At 37.0% G+C, this 17,250-nt stretch overlaps 1 protein-coding gene across 6 annotated transcripts in view; it reads left to right on the forward strand.

Annotated features, from left to right (window-relative positions):
* LOC107498323 (amyloid beta precursor protein) overlaps positions 1-17,250 on the forward strand; it is a 233,803-nt gene that overhangs the window by 64,790 nt on the left and 151,763 nt on the right. For all 6 annotated transcript variants that reach the window (XM_016121315.2, XM_016121317.2, XM_016121311.2 and 3 more), the window contains exon 3: positions 1,773-1,902. In XM_016121315.2, the coding sequence (XP_015976801.1) occupies positions 1,773-1,902 (130 nt within the window). The remainder of the gene's footprint in view (positions 1-1,772; positions 1,903-17,250) is intronic.

Below are 17,250 nucleotides of genomic sequence, written 5' to 3' on the forward strand. Positions count from 1 at the left end.
CTATGTCTCTTCATGGTTCTTTTCAATGCTGAATCATCCACCGTCTGAATATACCACAGTTTTTATCTGTTTTCTTCATGCCTTTTTTTGTTTTTTAATTGATTTATCTCAGGGTTAAGACTAGGGTGAGGTGAGTGAGGCACTCAGGAATCAAGATTAAATAATATTTTAATGCTACATTAAACAAAATCAAAATTAGTGCACAGTAAGTTCACAATGAATGGAAAGTAGCAACAGTTTAAAGATAGGCAGGATCACGGCAAGCCCTCCATGAATGTCACTGAGGATCAGAAGCCAACTTCCTCACACCCATACGCCACGCCCTGGACCTCCTCCTCTTGCTATCCAGCCTGGTGGCTCTGCCTCTGTGTCCTCCTTACGTAGACCATCTTTTCTCACAGTCCTCTTAGCATCGTGCCTAGAGATGGGGATGCCCTCCTTCCTCCACAGTTTCACTTCCGACCCGTTCTTCCCCCTGTCCTCCCTAAAACACCCCCACACACACTGTGAAGTACACCCTCTCCAACTAGACCACCCCTTCCTCTCCCTGTAGCCATCCTTCATCCTCGGTGTCTTTGAAGGACTTAGCTCTTGGCTCTTTCTGTCATGCAAACAACGGCTTCTTTTCGTGATTGATAAGTGATTTTACTCTCAACCTCAGTGATCCTTCTGCTCCTCCAGTTCCTCAGTTCCTTGAGTTTCATTCCTTTCGCCATCTTGCCTTCATCGTTCTCCATGAGCCCTTTCCTCCGATGGTCGTGTTATACTCCTTGTCATGACCAGTAACTGTAACTCCTCCAGTCTTAATTTCAACTTTCTGACTCTCATCACCTCACTTTCTTTAGCACTTTTAAGCGAAAATTGCGTAGGACTCATTCTACAGCCTTTTCATTGTGTTTCATTCCCTTCAGGTTCTCTCTTCTCTTCGCTTTAGATGTCAGAGCTCAGCGTCATAGCCATTCCCTTGCTGGATACCCACCAGTCTCTTATACTTCTCTCTCTTCATTGTATTTACCTGGCAAACCAGTACCCCCAGTGACATGCAAGATTTATCCAAGGGAAAGCACATTTTTGAAATAAATGTTTATGATTATATTTTCTTTCAAATCTCTACTTATTGTTAATAAATAAAATTGATTTGATATTTCACATGTCATTCCAAGTGCTCAGTAAATATGATTTACCAACAACTGTTATCAAAGGGCTGTAGTTAGTTATCAAGGGAAGAGATTCATGAATGCAGATCTTTATTTAAATGACAATCCTGATAACTGTTTGATAAATCGTTCTTATGTAAATCACTTTGAATAAAGAGAAGTATTTTTATATAGAAAACATGCTCTGTGTCATATCCTGCCTGTAAAATATTTTCCTAATTAGTAAGATAGGAGTGGGTTGAATTTCAGTAAAGGTAATACATCCCCAGGTATAACATTGATGTAGAAAATTATAGATTATCATCTTCATACATGTTTACTTTAAATTGAAAATGACCCCATTCTTAGAAGAAGTCCACCTCCTCCTGTTTCTATTTTATTTTTTTAAGCCTGAATAGGTGCAGTAAAATAAGTCACATCGCTTAATGTTTCGAATAAAATGATTCAGTGCTTGTCACTTGCATCTTTTTCTTTACCCTGAATTTCTTAAGCTTGATCAGCATCGGAACAGGCTCGAATGTTGGGGGATAGGATAATAGCCCTGGTGGAACAAGTCCTCGTTCATGCCGGCCCCTGACGCAGGTAACAGCTTACGCTTTTTGTGTGCTCTCCCAGGTCTACCCTGAGCTGCAGATCACCAACGTGGTAGAAGCCAACCAACCAGTGACCATCCAGAACTGGTGCAAGAGGGGCCGAAAGCAGTGCAAGACCCATGGCCACATCGTGATTCCCTACCGCTGCTTAGGTGAGCTGGCCAGCCGCGTAGCTGCTGTCGATGGCCCTGATCTTTGGGGACAAAAAAGAAAGATGCTCTGATTAGCTCAAATAGACACACTTCTTTGAGTATATTGCCACTCTGTTTTAGACTATATTTTGGACTGTTAAGGTAGCCTGTGTTCTGACAGTACAGAAGACGTATTTCTGAATTTCCTGGCACAGAGTGAATTTACCCAGTGTGTTTTTTAAAATTACAAATTCTTGGACCGATCCCAGGACGGCTGAATGAAAGTGCCGGGTGGCAGAGCCCAGGAACCTTAATTTTACCGAATTCCATAAGTGATTCTCACATACACTGACTGTCTAGCCTGGTAGAATCAAGCCTTGTGTGTTTCTTCACATAGACTCCAGGGAAGAAAGAACCTAATGTGAAATTCAGCATTTTGCTAATTTCTGAATCTCTTCCCTGCAACAACTGATTACTCTTCCTATTTGTGCAGAGCTGGGGAATCGGAGTTGAGGAACTTATTTTTTATTCTATTTTTTTTACTCACATTAAACTAGAGGAAACAGTTTGATCACTGGGGTTTAAATGTGTATTTCTCTCACCAACCGCAAATTTCACTTTACTTTTTAATTTAAAAATTGAGTTGTTTTATGTGCTGTTATATTTTTCCTGTAGAAACAGTCATACTCCATATTTAATCTGACTGGGTTATTGGTTTCTTTCTTGCTGATATTTTTTTTGTAACCAGACACTACAGGAGTCAGCAGTCTCAGGTAGCTAGCATCTACATGTTTTCCATGAGTTTATTCATCAGTAATATCGCCGTCAATAAGAACATAGAGATCTGTATATGGAGGACATAGACAAATATGGATATCCATTCTGATGACTATGTGTTAAGGCTTAAAGGAATCTTTTAAAAAGTCCCAACAGCAAACTTAGAAAGAAAGGATAACTACTGAAGGCCCTAGAGCTCTGTTTAGTACTTGGTCAAACGTGAACGCGATCATAGCATAACCGGTTACTGTTCACGCATGTCCATAATTGGAGACGTTAACAGAAAATGTTGGAAATTGGAGTGAAGAGTTCATCTGGTTGATTTACTACTCATAACGTAATTAGTGAAGAGAGTTAGAAAAGCAAATTCTTAAACATTTGATAATTCAAGAGTTTCCTTATTCTTCCTTATTCCTTGTTCTAAGTAAGTTACAAGACATCCCATCCTTTTCTGTCTGACTGGTCAGTGATTTAATAATGTGAAAATAAGTAATGCTTAAACACTAGATACAGAACTCCTAATTCAAGAAAATACATAAGGACAATTGTCCCCAGGAATCGTGTATTTCAAACTAATTTGTTACAGCAAGAGGCCATATAATTTAGCAGAAGTTAGGAAGTAGATTGCAAATTAGTTAATTAGGTGGGGCAGACCTTGTCAGTGATTTGTTTCTGTTGGTTCTCACTTGCCTTTTGTGTGAAGTGCTTCAAATACATTTCTTTAGACTCTAAGTAAGGTCCCTAGGAACAAATACTAGGTCTTTGGATGAGCACTATTGCTTATGACCCCTGATGTGACACTCAAAATTGCAGTTTTGTTTCAGAAGTGAATACACATCATTTTGCTGAAAACTTTCTGCTTCATAATTCTATTCAGAATTATTAGACTTGCCTAAAAGGTGGAATCCACGTGAAGACTGTAATTCACTACCTGGCACCACTTAGCAGTGGCAGATAAATCTTTTGACCCCAAATTGATTGGGTCCCTATTGCCAGCCACTGTCCTCATCCCTAATCCAGGTACCTCCCCATCTGTGTACAACTTTTACTCATGTGGCAAGAGTGATTTGAAACTCAAGGGAGAAAACACAGTGAAAAGGAACAAGAGATGTGTAAAATGTCTTCAGATATAAATCCGATGTCAGAAGATTCATGATAATGCTATAATTAACTGTCAGAATATTTGTTTTTATCATGATAAACTGCTATGCACCATTTAGGGAAACCTCATCCTAAGTTAGTCTCACTTCACAGGCCCAAATATTGAGAGTCAGTGAGATTGAATCTCGTCCTGTAACTCTCATAGCTTGTTTAGTGGTAGAATCAGGACCGACATTCAGGATCTTTCCATTCTTAACCCAGTGTTCCTTACAGAATTAACACAAAATTGTATTAGAGCAAATATCCGCCTGATTCACAAAGTCAAGTCGTAGAGGAAAAGCTGTGCGTTAGAGGCAATAAATAACACTTTTTAAAAAACTCACGACAGATGTTGTGTTTATAAAAGAGACAACCGTGACCTTGGGACAGGATAAATCTCTATTGGACAATGTTTTCCACTAGGTAATAGGCAACAGTCTTATAGATCACTTTATACTTGAACAAAGAATTACTGTTTAGCATTAGCGTAAGTATTTTCTAAACTCTCTTGCTGTGTCCAGATATATCCTTTAGACAGAAGAGATTATGTTACTGAAGTTAAGTCTCAGAAAGGTGCTACTTAGAAAACAAAAAATGGTCTCAAACATTAAACATATTAGAATTCGAAACAAAGCTTGAACAGAGAAAAATGCTTGTTATGTCTTGCATGTGACCTTTCTGACCTTTCCATCAGAGGTAGCATCCGGTGTTGCTCTGGGTTATTTTTCTCTAATCTGCACATTTGCCCTGGGCATACTTGCTCTACAGTATCTTGCATTCCTTATCTAGACGGAGAAAGTATATTAGGTCGCTGTTGCCATTTTCCTCCTGTGGAGCGGATGATTTCCCTTGGGAGTGAGTCGGCTCTTTCATTTCACCCTTTGCTTTTGATTGTGCTTCTGGACCCATCATATAAGATCTGTCTTAATCATATGAACATTTTATTAATTATCTCATGTGGTATTCAAGCACATCGTTATCATTACTCAAGGAGAATATTTTCTTTGCAAAGCTTTCAATCCCTTTTGATTTGAATGACCAATTTTCATTAGTGTAGATCCACTCTTGAAATTGATCCCCTTCTGCACTCGTCTCTGTCCAGCATAGGCAAGGTGTATTGCATGCAATAAATTACTGTTGATTTATGAGGGCAAAGTCGGGTTAATAGATTAATCTAAAATAATTAGAAGTTAAAGATTTACTATCTTAAATGGCATTCTGTTTCATTTTATATTCAAGATTTTCCAAACATATAGGTATGTGTTTCTAAACATATAGTAATGACCAAGAAATCAGTCAGCTGTGATCCTGTACTGGCTAGAAAATTACTGCTTGGCTTTCACCCATAGGAACATAACATTCTAACAATAAGCTTCTGCTTATTTTCTGCTTCTGTACCCCCGCTTGCACAACCGACCTGTGGGTTGACAGGTAGTGAATAGAAGAAAAATAGACCTTTGTGTTCAGACAGAATGAAGAATGAGATTTTGGGCTTTAAAAACCCTGTACCTCTACATTTCGGGGCTGCTTAATTTGGGGTCTGTGTACCCCTGGCAGACCTAGCTGGCTGAATAAAGAGTGTGTTTCCTATAACTCACTGAGTTCTGGTGGTCTGTGTGTCTATCGGGGGCTGGTGGCTACAACAATCCGATGAGAAATTGAAGATATTTAATTCCTCTTAATCTTGAATTATATTGTTTTAATACAATTTTAGGACAAGCACACTGTGTTTTTTGGTGACTGCTTTTGTGTGAATTATCTACAACTATTTTAATCTTCTTTCGTGTGAAAAAGGTGTATTTAGATATTCTGACAGATATATTGTACCAGAGTAGTTTTTTTGGATTTATACTAAACAGCAGCTCTCTTGAGACACATCATACAGCAGAAGAGTATTCAAGAATGTTACAAAGACAACCTGGGCGTAGAGGTGGGGGAACATTTTTATTATAGACTTTAAGGGTCTTGTAAATGCCTTCATGTTCCGGCACAGTAATTCAGTGTGACGGTGAATCTGTGCCTGTGGCCCCTCCAGTCTTCATTGATCTTTGCACTCTGTAGGTCCAACTACATATTAAGTCATGGGAGTTGTGTGTGCTGGGGTTATACATACATGCACGGGCATGATGCTTGGTGAACCTGGCCTCTGCACACCAGACAGATGCAGATTCTTGAAGTTTCTACATTTTTAACGTTGTTTATGTCATGCACTCATAAGGAATGACCAGAATTCCTGGATATGTCTTCAGGAGAAGGCTAGTCACCAGATTCCTTTTTATGTGATCTTCCACAAGGGACCTTTGAATATTACAAATTAGTCATACTTCAAAACTAGTATGTGGAGTCCGATTCACAACTGTATGAAAGAAAAAGTTCATGGAAAAGAAATTTTATCAATGTTTATTTCCAAACAGTGAGATTACTGATGGTTTTAATTTTATTTAAGCCCTTTTCTAGTAATTTCTATAATAAATGGGTAGCTTTTATCATTAGAAAAAGATGACTATGTAATCAGCGCATAAAATTTCCTATCATCAGATAGTGATAGTTGAAAAAATGTCAAAAGGCTTGAAAGTGCATGATCGTCGTTTGTGTCTTGTGAGCTTTAAACAGTAGGAATAACTTCTTATCGGAAAATGTTTTATTTTTAAAAACATCATGCTGCCAAATTAAAAAGAAAATGCCACCAGTCTTATTTTCAACCAAATTTAATCAGCATTAATCATTGCTAAGTTTTCAAAAAGATCCCGAATCTTGCTTAATTATTTTTTTTCAAAATTTGCATTTGGGAGCTACATTCATTTCAGGGTGGATTGTCGAATGTGAAGAAACTACATTTATCTTATAGAGTCCCTCTGAGTGGGAAAGGACTTAGAAAGTAATGCTTCTTCCCATTTCCATAAGCAGGAAAACCTGTAGAAATGATTTCCTTCTAGTTAGGTGAACCACCAAGACCAATGAGTAAACCTTCCTTCTTCTCCTGGCTCCATTGGCCCCAGTGAACTGGCTCCAATTCCAATTTGGTTTCATCTTCTCAATTTAATTATTGTACCTGCTATTCTAAGTCTTCTTTCTGAGACTTTTAACCATTTATGTTTTGTCTGAGATAAGAGTTATGGTAGCATGAATGATTTACTTAGTTACATCTTTAATTTTGTCTCTTTTTTTTTACTGGAAATATATTCAAGAGTCATTAAGTAACATGAGTCATAATGAAAAACAACAAATTTTGAAAATTTGCCTTTATGCCCTATGGGCGTTCTTTGCTGTCAGTGTTTTATTAAAACACAAAATCCATCAATGCAGGTCCCAGATGACAGGCACGAAAAAGAAATCTCAGTTCGGCATCATGTTGTTCAATTGCTTCTCAAACTCCTTGAAAAGTGAATAGCGAGGTTAGTGGGCATCTCATTTGTAGTACATGCTAAGAATTGAAATGGTGTACTTAAAATAAATCTTTCTGATTACAGAAGTAGTACACACTCATTGTAGGATGCTTACAAAATGCAGCTACTACCAAGAAATAACCAAAATCATTTCTCTTCCGTTCAGTCTATTTTTTTGCATGTATTTTTCGCTTTTATTATTTTTGACATTATGTAATTATTTTCTGTTTTGTGACCTACTTTTTTATTAAAGATTTTTATAATACTTTATTCACGAAATGAAATATTTTTGGAAAACAGTTTTCAAACCAGCATTAAACTAGACACTATAATGTGTTTATCCCTTATTTTAGGTTGTTAGTTTATTTCGTTGTGGTGGTTGTTATTGTGGGGGCTAAAAATAATAAAACTTTTCTTCACAGCTTTTAAGTTCTTCTAGCTGGGCTAATATAATCAAATTATCAGAGACAGATTAACAAGAGAATATCAAATTTTAATAACATCCGCATGGTAAATTCACATAAGCATGAAAATTCCAAAGACAGGTAAACCTGGGTGTATATGTCATTTTGGACAAAGGAGAAAAAGAGGGGGTAGGGGTCTGAGAGTTCAAAAGTGAGAATGGGCAATTCACAAGTAACCGAAGAGGAACAGAACCTTCCTGGTAGGTAAACTTTTGCTAGACAACTCAGAAACAGTGAGACTTGGTGTAGACTAGTAACCAGGCCCCTGTCTGACACCTTCCCATCCACTATTCTCAGTTCAATTTAAGCTGCTGAGGTGGACATCCTAAGATTTCATTCCTGGAGTAGATACTTTCCTCTGAGTCTCTTAGGCAGGAAAGGGAAAAGGGTCAAAGATTCTTTGTCTTATCTTAATACCCAGCTTAAAAAATCAAAGGCAAACTTTTAGTTCCCTTCATTGTAAATGATGCTGTGATAAACATCATGGCAGATACCTTTGCATTCATTTCTTTTTCATAATCAATTATTGGCTATAAATCTTCTAGTTGCTTTACTAAAATAAATGTGCCATTCAATTACATAGAAAATATGGAGAAAATTTTTAATACTGATTTGTGATCCTGAGTTTAAAGATACCCCTATATGTTGTTATGTGGGGGTTTTTTTGTTGTCATTGACAACAAATAAAAAACCTAATTTCTATATTTGTTAATAATAAAGAGGCTATTAAAGTAACTTTTTCTCTAAATTTCCATCTTGATAAACACTCGATTGACTATTCATAGAGAAATAAATTCTACAAAAATGGCCAGTAATGTATATATTCATCGAGTAAGTATTTATTGACTACGTAAATGTGCTCCATGAAGATAGGCGAAATGTGTTCCCATCTCTTTCAGAGTTGGTAGTCTAGGAATGAGTAAAGAGGAATTCTAGCTGAGGAATTTAAGGAAGACTTAGCAGGCAGTAGCATTTGAGCCAAGATTTCAAGGACTGGAGAAGAGATGGACTGTCTGAATTTTAGATATTTAGACAAAGAGTGAGCAGGGTCCTGAAGGTAGGCCCGTAAAGGGTATGTATGGAACATAGCTCATTGTTTTCAGGAAGATAAGGTAATTGGTTATGAAAGGGTAGTAGTTTTTAAATAACATCATTGTTTTCATTTATAATAGATACTATTATGTCACTATTTTTAATTTAAATTTATATCTAAAGAATTATTTTCAGGCTGGTATTGATTATATACCTCTTTTATGCATGGTACCTTTGCTTTTTGTCAACTAGAATTTTCGAGGGTAGGTCTTTTTTTTTTAAGCTAATTCAATTATTTAAAAAAGGTAAATAAAAACTCAAGACTCACCTGCTGCTCTAGTTAGTCATGTTTTGCCATTTTTATATGAAATACCAGCACTGTTCGAGTTGGACTACTAGTCATATATGTATAATGGCTCCCTCCAAGAGAAACTGGAATATAAAAATCCAAACAATTGAGATTATTATAGGCTGTCCTTACAAGAGAGTTATGACCTCCGTGTTTACTGTTACTGAACTCTGAAAAGCATATTCTGAGTTTAGTTTCTCTTATGTATTGCCTTTAGATTGTTTCCACATATAAAACAGAGAAGACAGACACTGGCATAAAAAAAGTCACGTATAACTTAGATTTCGAATGGTCACATTGTCTTCTGCTTTATTAACAAAAGACAGAAGTCCCTTTAGGTTTAATAACACATTAGCTGAATACAGTGGATAATGTCATTTTGCGTTTCTAATTTCGCCTTGTGAGTGAGTATTTGCGATTGGTACTGTCATAGTAGATCTGTGATGGTCAGAAACATGGACTTTTCACGCCAACTAGTGAACAGCTGCTTCCTGGTTACATCTGTATAATTCAATCTCAAAGTCATTAGCTTGCTGATTTAACATAAATTTCATATGAAGAACCATAACATTTCCAGCTAACCTCACACTGTGTCTATCGTCATGGACTTTTTTCTCTTTTCCTGATGTAAATGATCACAACTGAGTACGTGGGAAATTAGGAAAGTAATTATTGACTTTCATCGAAGTTCTCATTTTTCGCTGGCAACTTCTGAGCCCCTTTTTCGGGCGATGTGTTTCTTGCCGTTACTTCCTACCCTGAGCAGAGAAAGGGAACAGTTTTCCCTTTTTGTCTTTAGAACTCAGTTCTCACTCATCATATTATTTTCCAAAACAGCACACTTGAGATCCTGTCTTGATTTTGTTTACCATTCTAGTTAGTAAATAATTTTCTAAAGGACTATAGTAGAATATACAGTTTATATATGATGAAAGTTGTGCAAGATTTTTTGGAATTTAGTGTTTTGTGTTTTATGCCACATGACTAATTATAACCAAAGAATATAAAATGTACGGGAAAAACTTAGAGTGGTACACGTAGCTATTATTACTGTTCTTAGGCAGCAGTGTGGCTTAAACCCCACATAAAAATATGGAATTTCTTGCTATGAAACCCCCAATTTTCAATACATTAATTAGTGAACTATATTTTAAAAGCTATTTAAAATATGTTAGTCATAAACAAAGTCATCATAAAATATAGGAAATTTTTGATATATTTCTTTGGTTAAAAAGTCCACTTTTTTGTGGACTTAAAAATTTTCAGTATTGTGAATTAGGTATGAAATATCCTTATAATATCTCCAAATAATACTTATTAAAGTATAACTGTTTATTATGAAGAGAAGAGTTAATTATATTAAGAATACTGAAGTGAAATTAGAGAAAATAGTTTTTCTCAAGTATTTCAATACAGTTCAAAAAATAATATATATATACTTAATGAAAGACTTGACTAAAATGCACTGAGAAGAAGCAGCACGAATGCGAAAAATGTCACAAAGATGACATTGAATCTAAATCACAAGTTAAGTTGTATTTCTATTTCAGTATCAAAGGATGTCATGAAATGTTCAGATTTTAGTACTCGACACAGAACGCTCTCAGTATTTGTTTTACTGTAGAGTTTAGGGATAAATTCTGTTCTCTTTCTTTTTTTAGCACAGCAGTAACTGAGTGGCTTCATTAAACCTTCCCTCTCTTCCAGTTCCCTTGATAAATTTCAGCTCCTGCTGCTGACATGTCTCAGGAGTCTTTTTTTTTTTTTTTCCCTGCCACTGAGTCTCAGGCTTTAGCTTTGAAACCTGATGGTGAAGGGAGGTCCCAAGGTGACAGCTGTGCAGCGGACTGGAGAGCAGCCAGTCCAGAAAGGAGGAGAATGGGGAAGGTCCCCGGAGGGTGATCTCCAGGGAAAAATACTGTCACTGATGCATTACCTGATGGGCTTGCGTATACTTAGAGTGGTTTTCGAATTCTGTTGGGAAAGATACAGTACTGATGGATGCATAGATAGTGACACAAATTTTATAATGGGACAAGTATCAACTTTAGAAAAAGAAAAAAAACAAATGTTAAAAAATGACTAAAAGCTATAAGATAAAGAACGTGTCACTGCCCAGGCCCGAGCAGTATTGGCACAGCCATGATGCAGATGCTGTACACGTGATAAAACTCTACTGGACAGATAGTGAGAAGGGAAAGGAGCAGGTGGGGTCACACGTGAAATTTCACTTCCCGTAGCAGGAAGGCCTAAAGTGGAAAAATCGAGGAAAAGCTATGTAAGCACAGAGTTTAGAACTATGGGGATATACAGCAGAATAGACACCTAAGTGAGATGGCGAGTGACTCAGCACCTCTTCTCGCTGCAGAGGAATTTGTCAAGGAGATCTATGGAAAGAAGTTGAATTTAAGGTGTCCAGGCATTTTTTTAATCTAGAAAATTTCTCTTAAAATTAAAAGTTGCAAGTCAAGTTGATATTAAAGAGGTGTCCTTTTTTTAGCTGTCTGACTTTGAGTTGGATAAAACTATACTGTGATTTAACAGAGCTGAGCTTTCTGTGTCTTATATACCAACTTTAGACGATATTTGCTTTTTCTTGGGTATAACATGACTATATATATGTGCAAAATTACCTTTATACCTATTTTACAGAATTTAAGGCAGAATTTCACTCTCTTAGACACTGTAGAGGTTTGTAGTTGTGATTACTGTTCACTGCTGATCTTCTCGACTAATTTAATGGCAGGTCCCAAACTCAACGTGGTTAAAACCAGACTCCGCTTCCCCAGAAATTCTCCCCCAACCACAAATCAGTTTAAATTTTCAATCCTAATTAATAACGCACTCGATGGCATGAACTTTTTCATGTAAATGCGATGTGGGATTGCTGTAATAGTGAGTTAGGGAGATGGTGGTGTGAGCTGGAGTGTATGGTAGAAGCTTCTTGAAGGAGCCTGATATGTATTCTAAAACATAGAGAAAATGAAAAGATATGAATTAGAACATAGATATGGGGATTCCAGGGGATACTAGTTTATGTCGATAGTGTTGGTACGTAATGTTGGAAAATTAGAATGGAACTAAGATGGTTATGTAAATTTGGAATAGTATCGAAATCACTTTTTTTTTTTTTTTAATTTGGAAGGACATTAAATTAACTCGATTCGAAAAATATCTGAGCATTCATTGTGGGTTTTTTTTTTTTATCTTGAACATGTCATGAATACGCTAAAATCAAATTTAAGATATATACACTCACGTTCTTAGTCCTTTTTACAGTGTATATTCTGTGCTTCAGGATAAATCCTTTCATTGTGTCATTTCTTTTAATAGATGGTACAGTCGGATTAGAGATAAAACTGCTTATACTCTGGAGTAACATTTCCATAAACGGTAGTAACCTGGTCATATAGCTCCTCATCATCTTTGAATTTTAATAGCAACCCCCCCCCCCCCACCAAAGAGAGTGATAGGTTGGCAGAAATTTTACGATTAGTGGATCTGAGGGCCAGACGAGAGGAAAGAATAATTAGAGAGCTATATTGGGAATAAACAGTAAATGGTGCCGAACACTATGAAGGCTTTTCTGCAGCCTGTAAATTTGGAAATACACTCATATATAGTCTGAAAGGTAAGCTCTATGAAAATTGGGACTTTTGCTTTATTCACTGAAATAGCCTCTGAACTTTGAGTGTCTCTTGGCACATAGTAGGTACTTAATAAGTGCATATTGAATGAATGAATTGAGGACTTAGCGGAATATTGTGAAGAGGAAGGAAAAAATAAAAGAAGGGATAGCCTGAATACTAGAAAGGCAGAGGTCGTTAAACAGCAGTTTAACTTCCGTTAGAAGGGTCACTTAAGGTTACCACGAAAGTCGTTTACCTTACTTCTGCTGGTGTTGATCAACAGAGGAAGGGCAGATTTTATTTAACGACCAAGAAAGAGGTAACAGGAATCTTAGATCAGGAAAGAACCCAAATTTTTTTTGGATCTGGATAAAAGAACATTAAACTCTTATCTCTAGGAAGTAGTGTCTAATCTATCCTAAATGTGCCTACTTTTAAGCTGATATATACCAGAAGCATCTGTGTATAGAATAGGTAAAACATAGATTAGATTAGTTAATGATAGTTTTATTATCCTTAGCTTTTTATTCTGATGATAAAGGATTGTTTTAACAGAAACCAACTTCTAAATGTTATTTATAGTAGTAACGGATTATTTCAGATTCCTATGTTATACCTGGAGAGTTAGGGTAATATTCGTGTATGCTAACCATTAATTCCTATCATATTTAAATGCCTTTATTAAATGATGAGATGAATGTGGTATTCAGTAGATTCTTCATGAGTAGATTTTAAGTACTCTATTTCTAGAGGTTTAAATCTTTTCGTGTCAGTAAATTTGGGGGCCATCCTATTGATTTACTCATTAGTCGCCTGTATTTTCAAGACTGTTAACCCAGCTAGAGTCCCCTACATCTTTCCCTTCAGTGTTGACTGCTTTGCCGGAATACGGTACAATCTTGTTTTTCTTTATTTTTTAAAGGTTTGGCTGTCACTGAAGCTCCCATCTTCTTTATTGTGTGATATCTTTATCAGCTCTGGGCTGCAGGGGTCCTATGAGTAGGTCACATAACTCTTTCCTCTTTATTGAAAACTGGGACTTAATTGTCATTCAGAGGCGTATGATGTTCTGTATTCTCCAAGCACATAGCACATAATAGGCTCATTCATTATGCCAAGACATTATTCTATGTTTTGCTGTTTGAACAATTTGAGCTTATTTTTCTTATTCCACTTTTGTTCTCATTGTAATCTTTTAGGCAGAATTCTTTATTGAGTCTAGAATTATAGATACCAGCGCACCTGTTATCTTCTGCAGGCTCCGTGACCTCACGGCATCTCATTTTTGACTTCATAAAGACCTTTGGTCAGTAGACCCTTTGTTTTCATTTTATATATCAGTGATTTTTAGCCTCCTCATATGTCTCTATTCATTAGAGACCCCTGAACGCTCACATCGGTCCCTTGACCCTGTATCTTTAACCCCCACCGTTGCTCTACCCGTTCACAGCTGTGCCTCTCGGATGGCAGTCAGTCAGGCCTATTTCCTCTCTCTCACCTCCAGCTCTCCGCACAGTCAGCTGCTAGCGGGCATCCATCCCTTCAGCTCCAGTGAAGAAGCTCTTTGCTGCCTTTAATGTTGACATATCCATTGGACACTTTTCCGCCCTTCTTAACCTCTCAGTGGTAGCCACGTGTTGATCACGCCTTCTCCCCAAACCGTAATTATGCTGCTGCTTCTGGTTTTCTGTCCACTGACTCTCATTCTCTTTCCATGGCCCATTTTTCTGCAACCCACTCAAGAAATCCTCAATATTGGTGTTTTATAGGAGTCCTCCTGGGTTGTTCACTTTCCCACAATACACTTACTGACTAGGAAACCCTATCGCTGCAATGGTTTCCCCAAATCCTGGCTTGATGATTCCCGAGTCATTATATCCACGTCAGGCTTCCAAGCGTTTACCGGTCATGAGACTTGACTCCTAGCGTGTTGATAATCAGCCTTGTCTCTGCAGGGCAAGGACGTACAGAGTACTGCTAATAGCGTGCAGTATTTGCTCTTAGCTCACTGGACATTTCATCTAAGATGTCTGCGTTTCCTTATAAATTAAAGTGGTAAATTTGGGTTTCCTTCGTTAAACAAAGAGTATATGAGCATGGGACCCGCTTGTTCCATTTTTCTCTGTTGGTTTGTTGTACCATTTGGTATAAGAATTTGTTTTAGGCAAATGGTAAGATTGTTTTCAGGTCTTATTAAGGTCTCCTGGACCCTTGATTTCCAGATATCCATGCATAAGAATTAATTAGATTTGAATGAGCTTAATGTAGAAACCTTCCTGTTGATGCAGAAATAACACCTCATTCTGGGATAGCACCGTAATCTAGGGATTTTGTTGTAGTTTTGCTTTGCTTTTTCTGCCAGTTAATGACAACTAGTATGCAAGAATAGAATGAATCAAGCCTAAATCCCTAGGAAGTATTTATGTATGGATTTTTCCCCTTGTTTAATTAAATATAATCCTCTCAAAATTTAATTTTAAAAAGCACTTTAAAATAACTTTAAAAGTAAAAAATTCTTGCTAGCCATATAGATAGATAGAGAGGTGGGATCTCCAGGTTGGGATTAGCATTTTACACTGTGAGGAGATCTATAACTAGCTAGAGATTTATACCTGGAAGGAAGCACATTATATCATCTGAAAGCAAAACATGGAAAACTGTCCTAATGTAGGAATGTCAGATAAACAGCTGCTTAAATGAGTAAAGAATGATAAGGTGGTCTTAGCAAGTTCTCAGAAGTCCAAGAAAACACACATATTGCCTATCATTTAATTGTTATAGTCGGTGAATGTTCATTAGCACATGAGAAGTGTTATCAAAGATGTCTTTTGTACTTATTTGCTGTGACGTTGGCTTTTTAAATCATCATCCCTCTTTGCCCTAAAAGGTGGCTTCCCATTTATGGTCTTAAAAATGCACATTTTTCTAAAAACTTTTGTAAATAGCCATCTACCCTGTTATAGGAATTCAAAAGGTAAAGCTTTGGGATATCCAGACAGGTTAGATATCAACCAGAAATGAAACATCCGGAATTATTGTGTGATGGCAGGAGAGAGAAGGGAGACATGCCTTCCTTGTGGGTGACCTTGAGTCAACACTTCATCAAAATTTTAAATGGGTCACCTTCAGCTTACATAATGGAGATCCCATGGCCTGTTAGCCTCATTGCATTATTAGAAAGTCTGTTTTAGGCTGGAAAATGGCAAATCGCCTACATTTTTCCTAGACGATTCTGATAGCCAGATATTCTTAGCAAAAATCAAAGTCTTTTCCTCAGCGTTTTCCCCAAATTGCAGTATTTCCAAGTTAAAACAACCGAGGCCTTAACTATAGTTTTTCTCTAATCTACGTTTAGGTCATCTTTATAATTTTAAACGAAAGACAGAAACTCTATTATTTGGAATGAGAGCTACTCTAGAATTACCTCTCTGTGATTATAAGCCTTAATCACATACAATTTCCTCATTTATATTGGTTACATCTAAAATAAGAGATTTGTCTTCTTTGTGTGTGTCTTCTATGCACGATAGGGCCTCAACTTTTGAAAAACTAGTTAAGATTTTAGTTTGATTTAAAGGCTAGCTTCTGCATACCTGGAATGCTTGCTCTTCAAAATATTTGCTCCCTGGAGAGGTCAGCTGAAGATGGCGTTTTCAGTGACTTTGGATTGTTGACCTGGAAGATGCGGTGGTAATGGAATGGGCTTTGGCAGGGATCCACTGCCTTCTGCACGAGGAGAGCCAGGATGGGAGGGTGGGACTGACGAGTCCGAAGACGTTTGGAGCCTGAACACGCCTTCCTCGGACACCTTTGCTTGATTATTTACGAGGATTTTAAGCTGCAGCGTCCATAAATGTGCTTCGGCTTGTAGTGACACATTCGAATGATTTTGCATCTCAACAAACGCATTCCCTCTTTGCTTGGTGTGTAAAATTTGAATGACACTTGTGCTCTGTCAGAAAGGAACAGACGTTTTCATTAAAAAAATCCAGTCAAGCAGAAAGTAGCAAAGTGAGCACAAATTTTCATTTACATCCATGATTGAAGTTGCAGTGATAAAAGAAAATTGCTAGGTTCAAGAGTAGCTGTGCTTTCATTCTGTTGTATGACACAAGATTTTGTCAATACAGAAATTGTTTTTAATACTTATTGAGGAAGACACTGATCAATATTCTTAAATTGTGCATATCTTTTAATGGACCTTACATTTTCCTAGGGATGAGTTATCCTTGAACAGATTTCCAATATCCCTTTATTATCAAGTCCATTATTTATTTGTTATAATGTGGGCTTTCTGTTTTATTACTGCGGAGATTTATAGTAATTTCTGAGCTTTTACTTGTGTGTATCAGCAGATGCAAACAGATCACTCAATTGGGCCAGACCTAGTACCCATTATAAGACACTGGATGAGAAAAGTGTGGTCAGAATTTTTCAGGGGGAATCTTCTACTAAATCGTTTGTGGTAACACCTTTTGGAAGTCTTAATGTGGTAATTTCCTGCCCCAGATCCTCTTCCTTAGAAGTTCAGAAATTTAATTCTTTCAGCTCTCTCAGGAGTAATAACCCCTGGTAAATTGATTTACAACAAT

The sequence above is a fragment of the Rousettus aegyptiacus genome, unplaced genomic scaffold, assembly GCF_014176215.1.
Source record: "Rousettus aegyptiacus isolate mRouAeg1 unplaced genomic scaffold, mRouAeg1.p scaffold_m13_p_4, whole genome shotgun sequence".
In the NCBI taxonomy this organism is placed as follows: domain Eukaryota; kingdom Metazoa; phylum Chordata; class Mammalia; order Chiroptera; family Pteropodidae; genus Rousettus; species Rousettus aegyptiacus.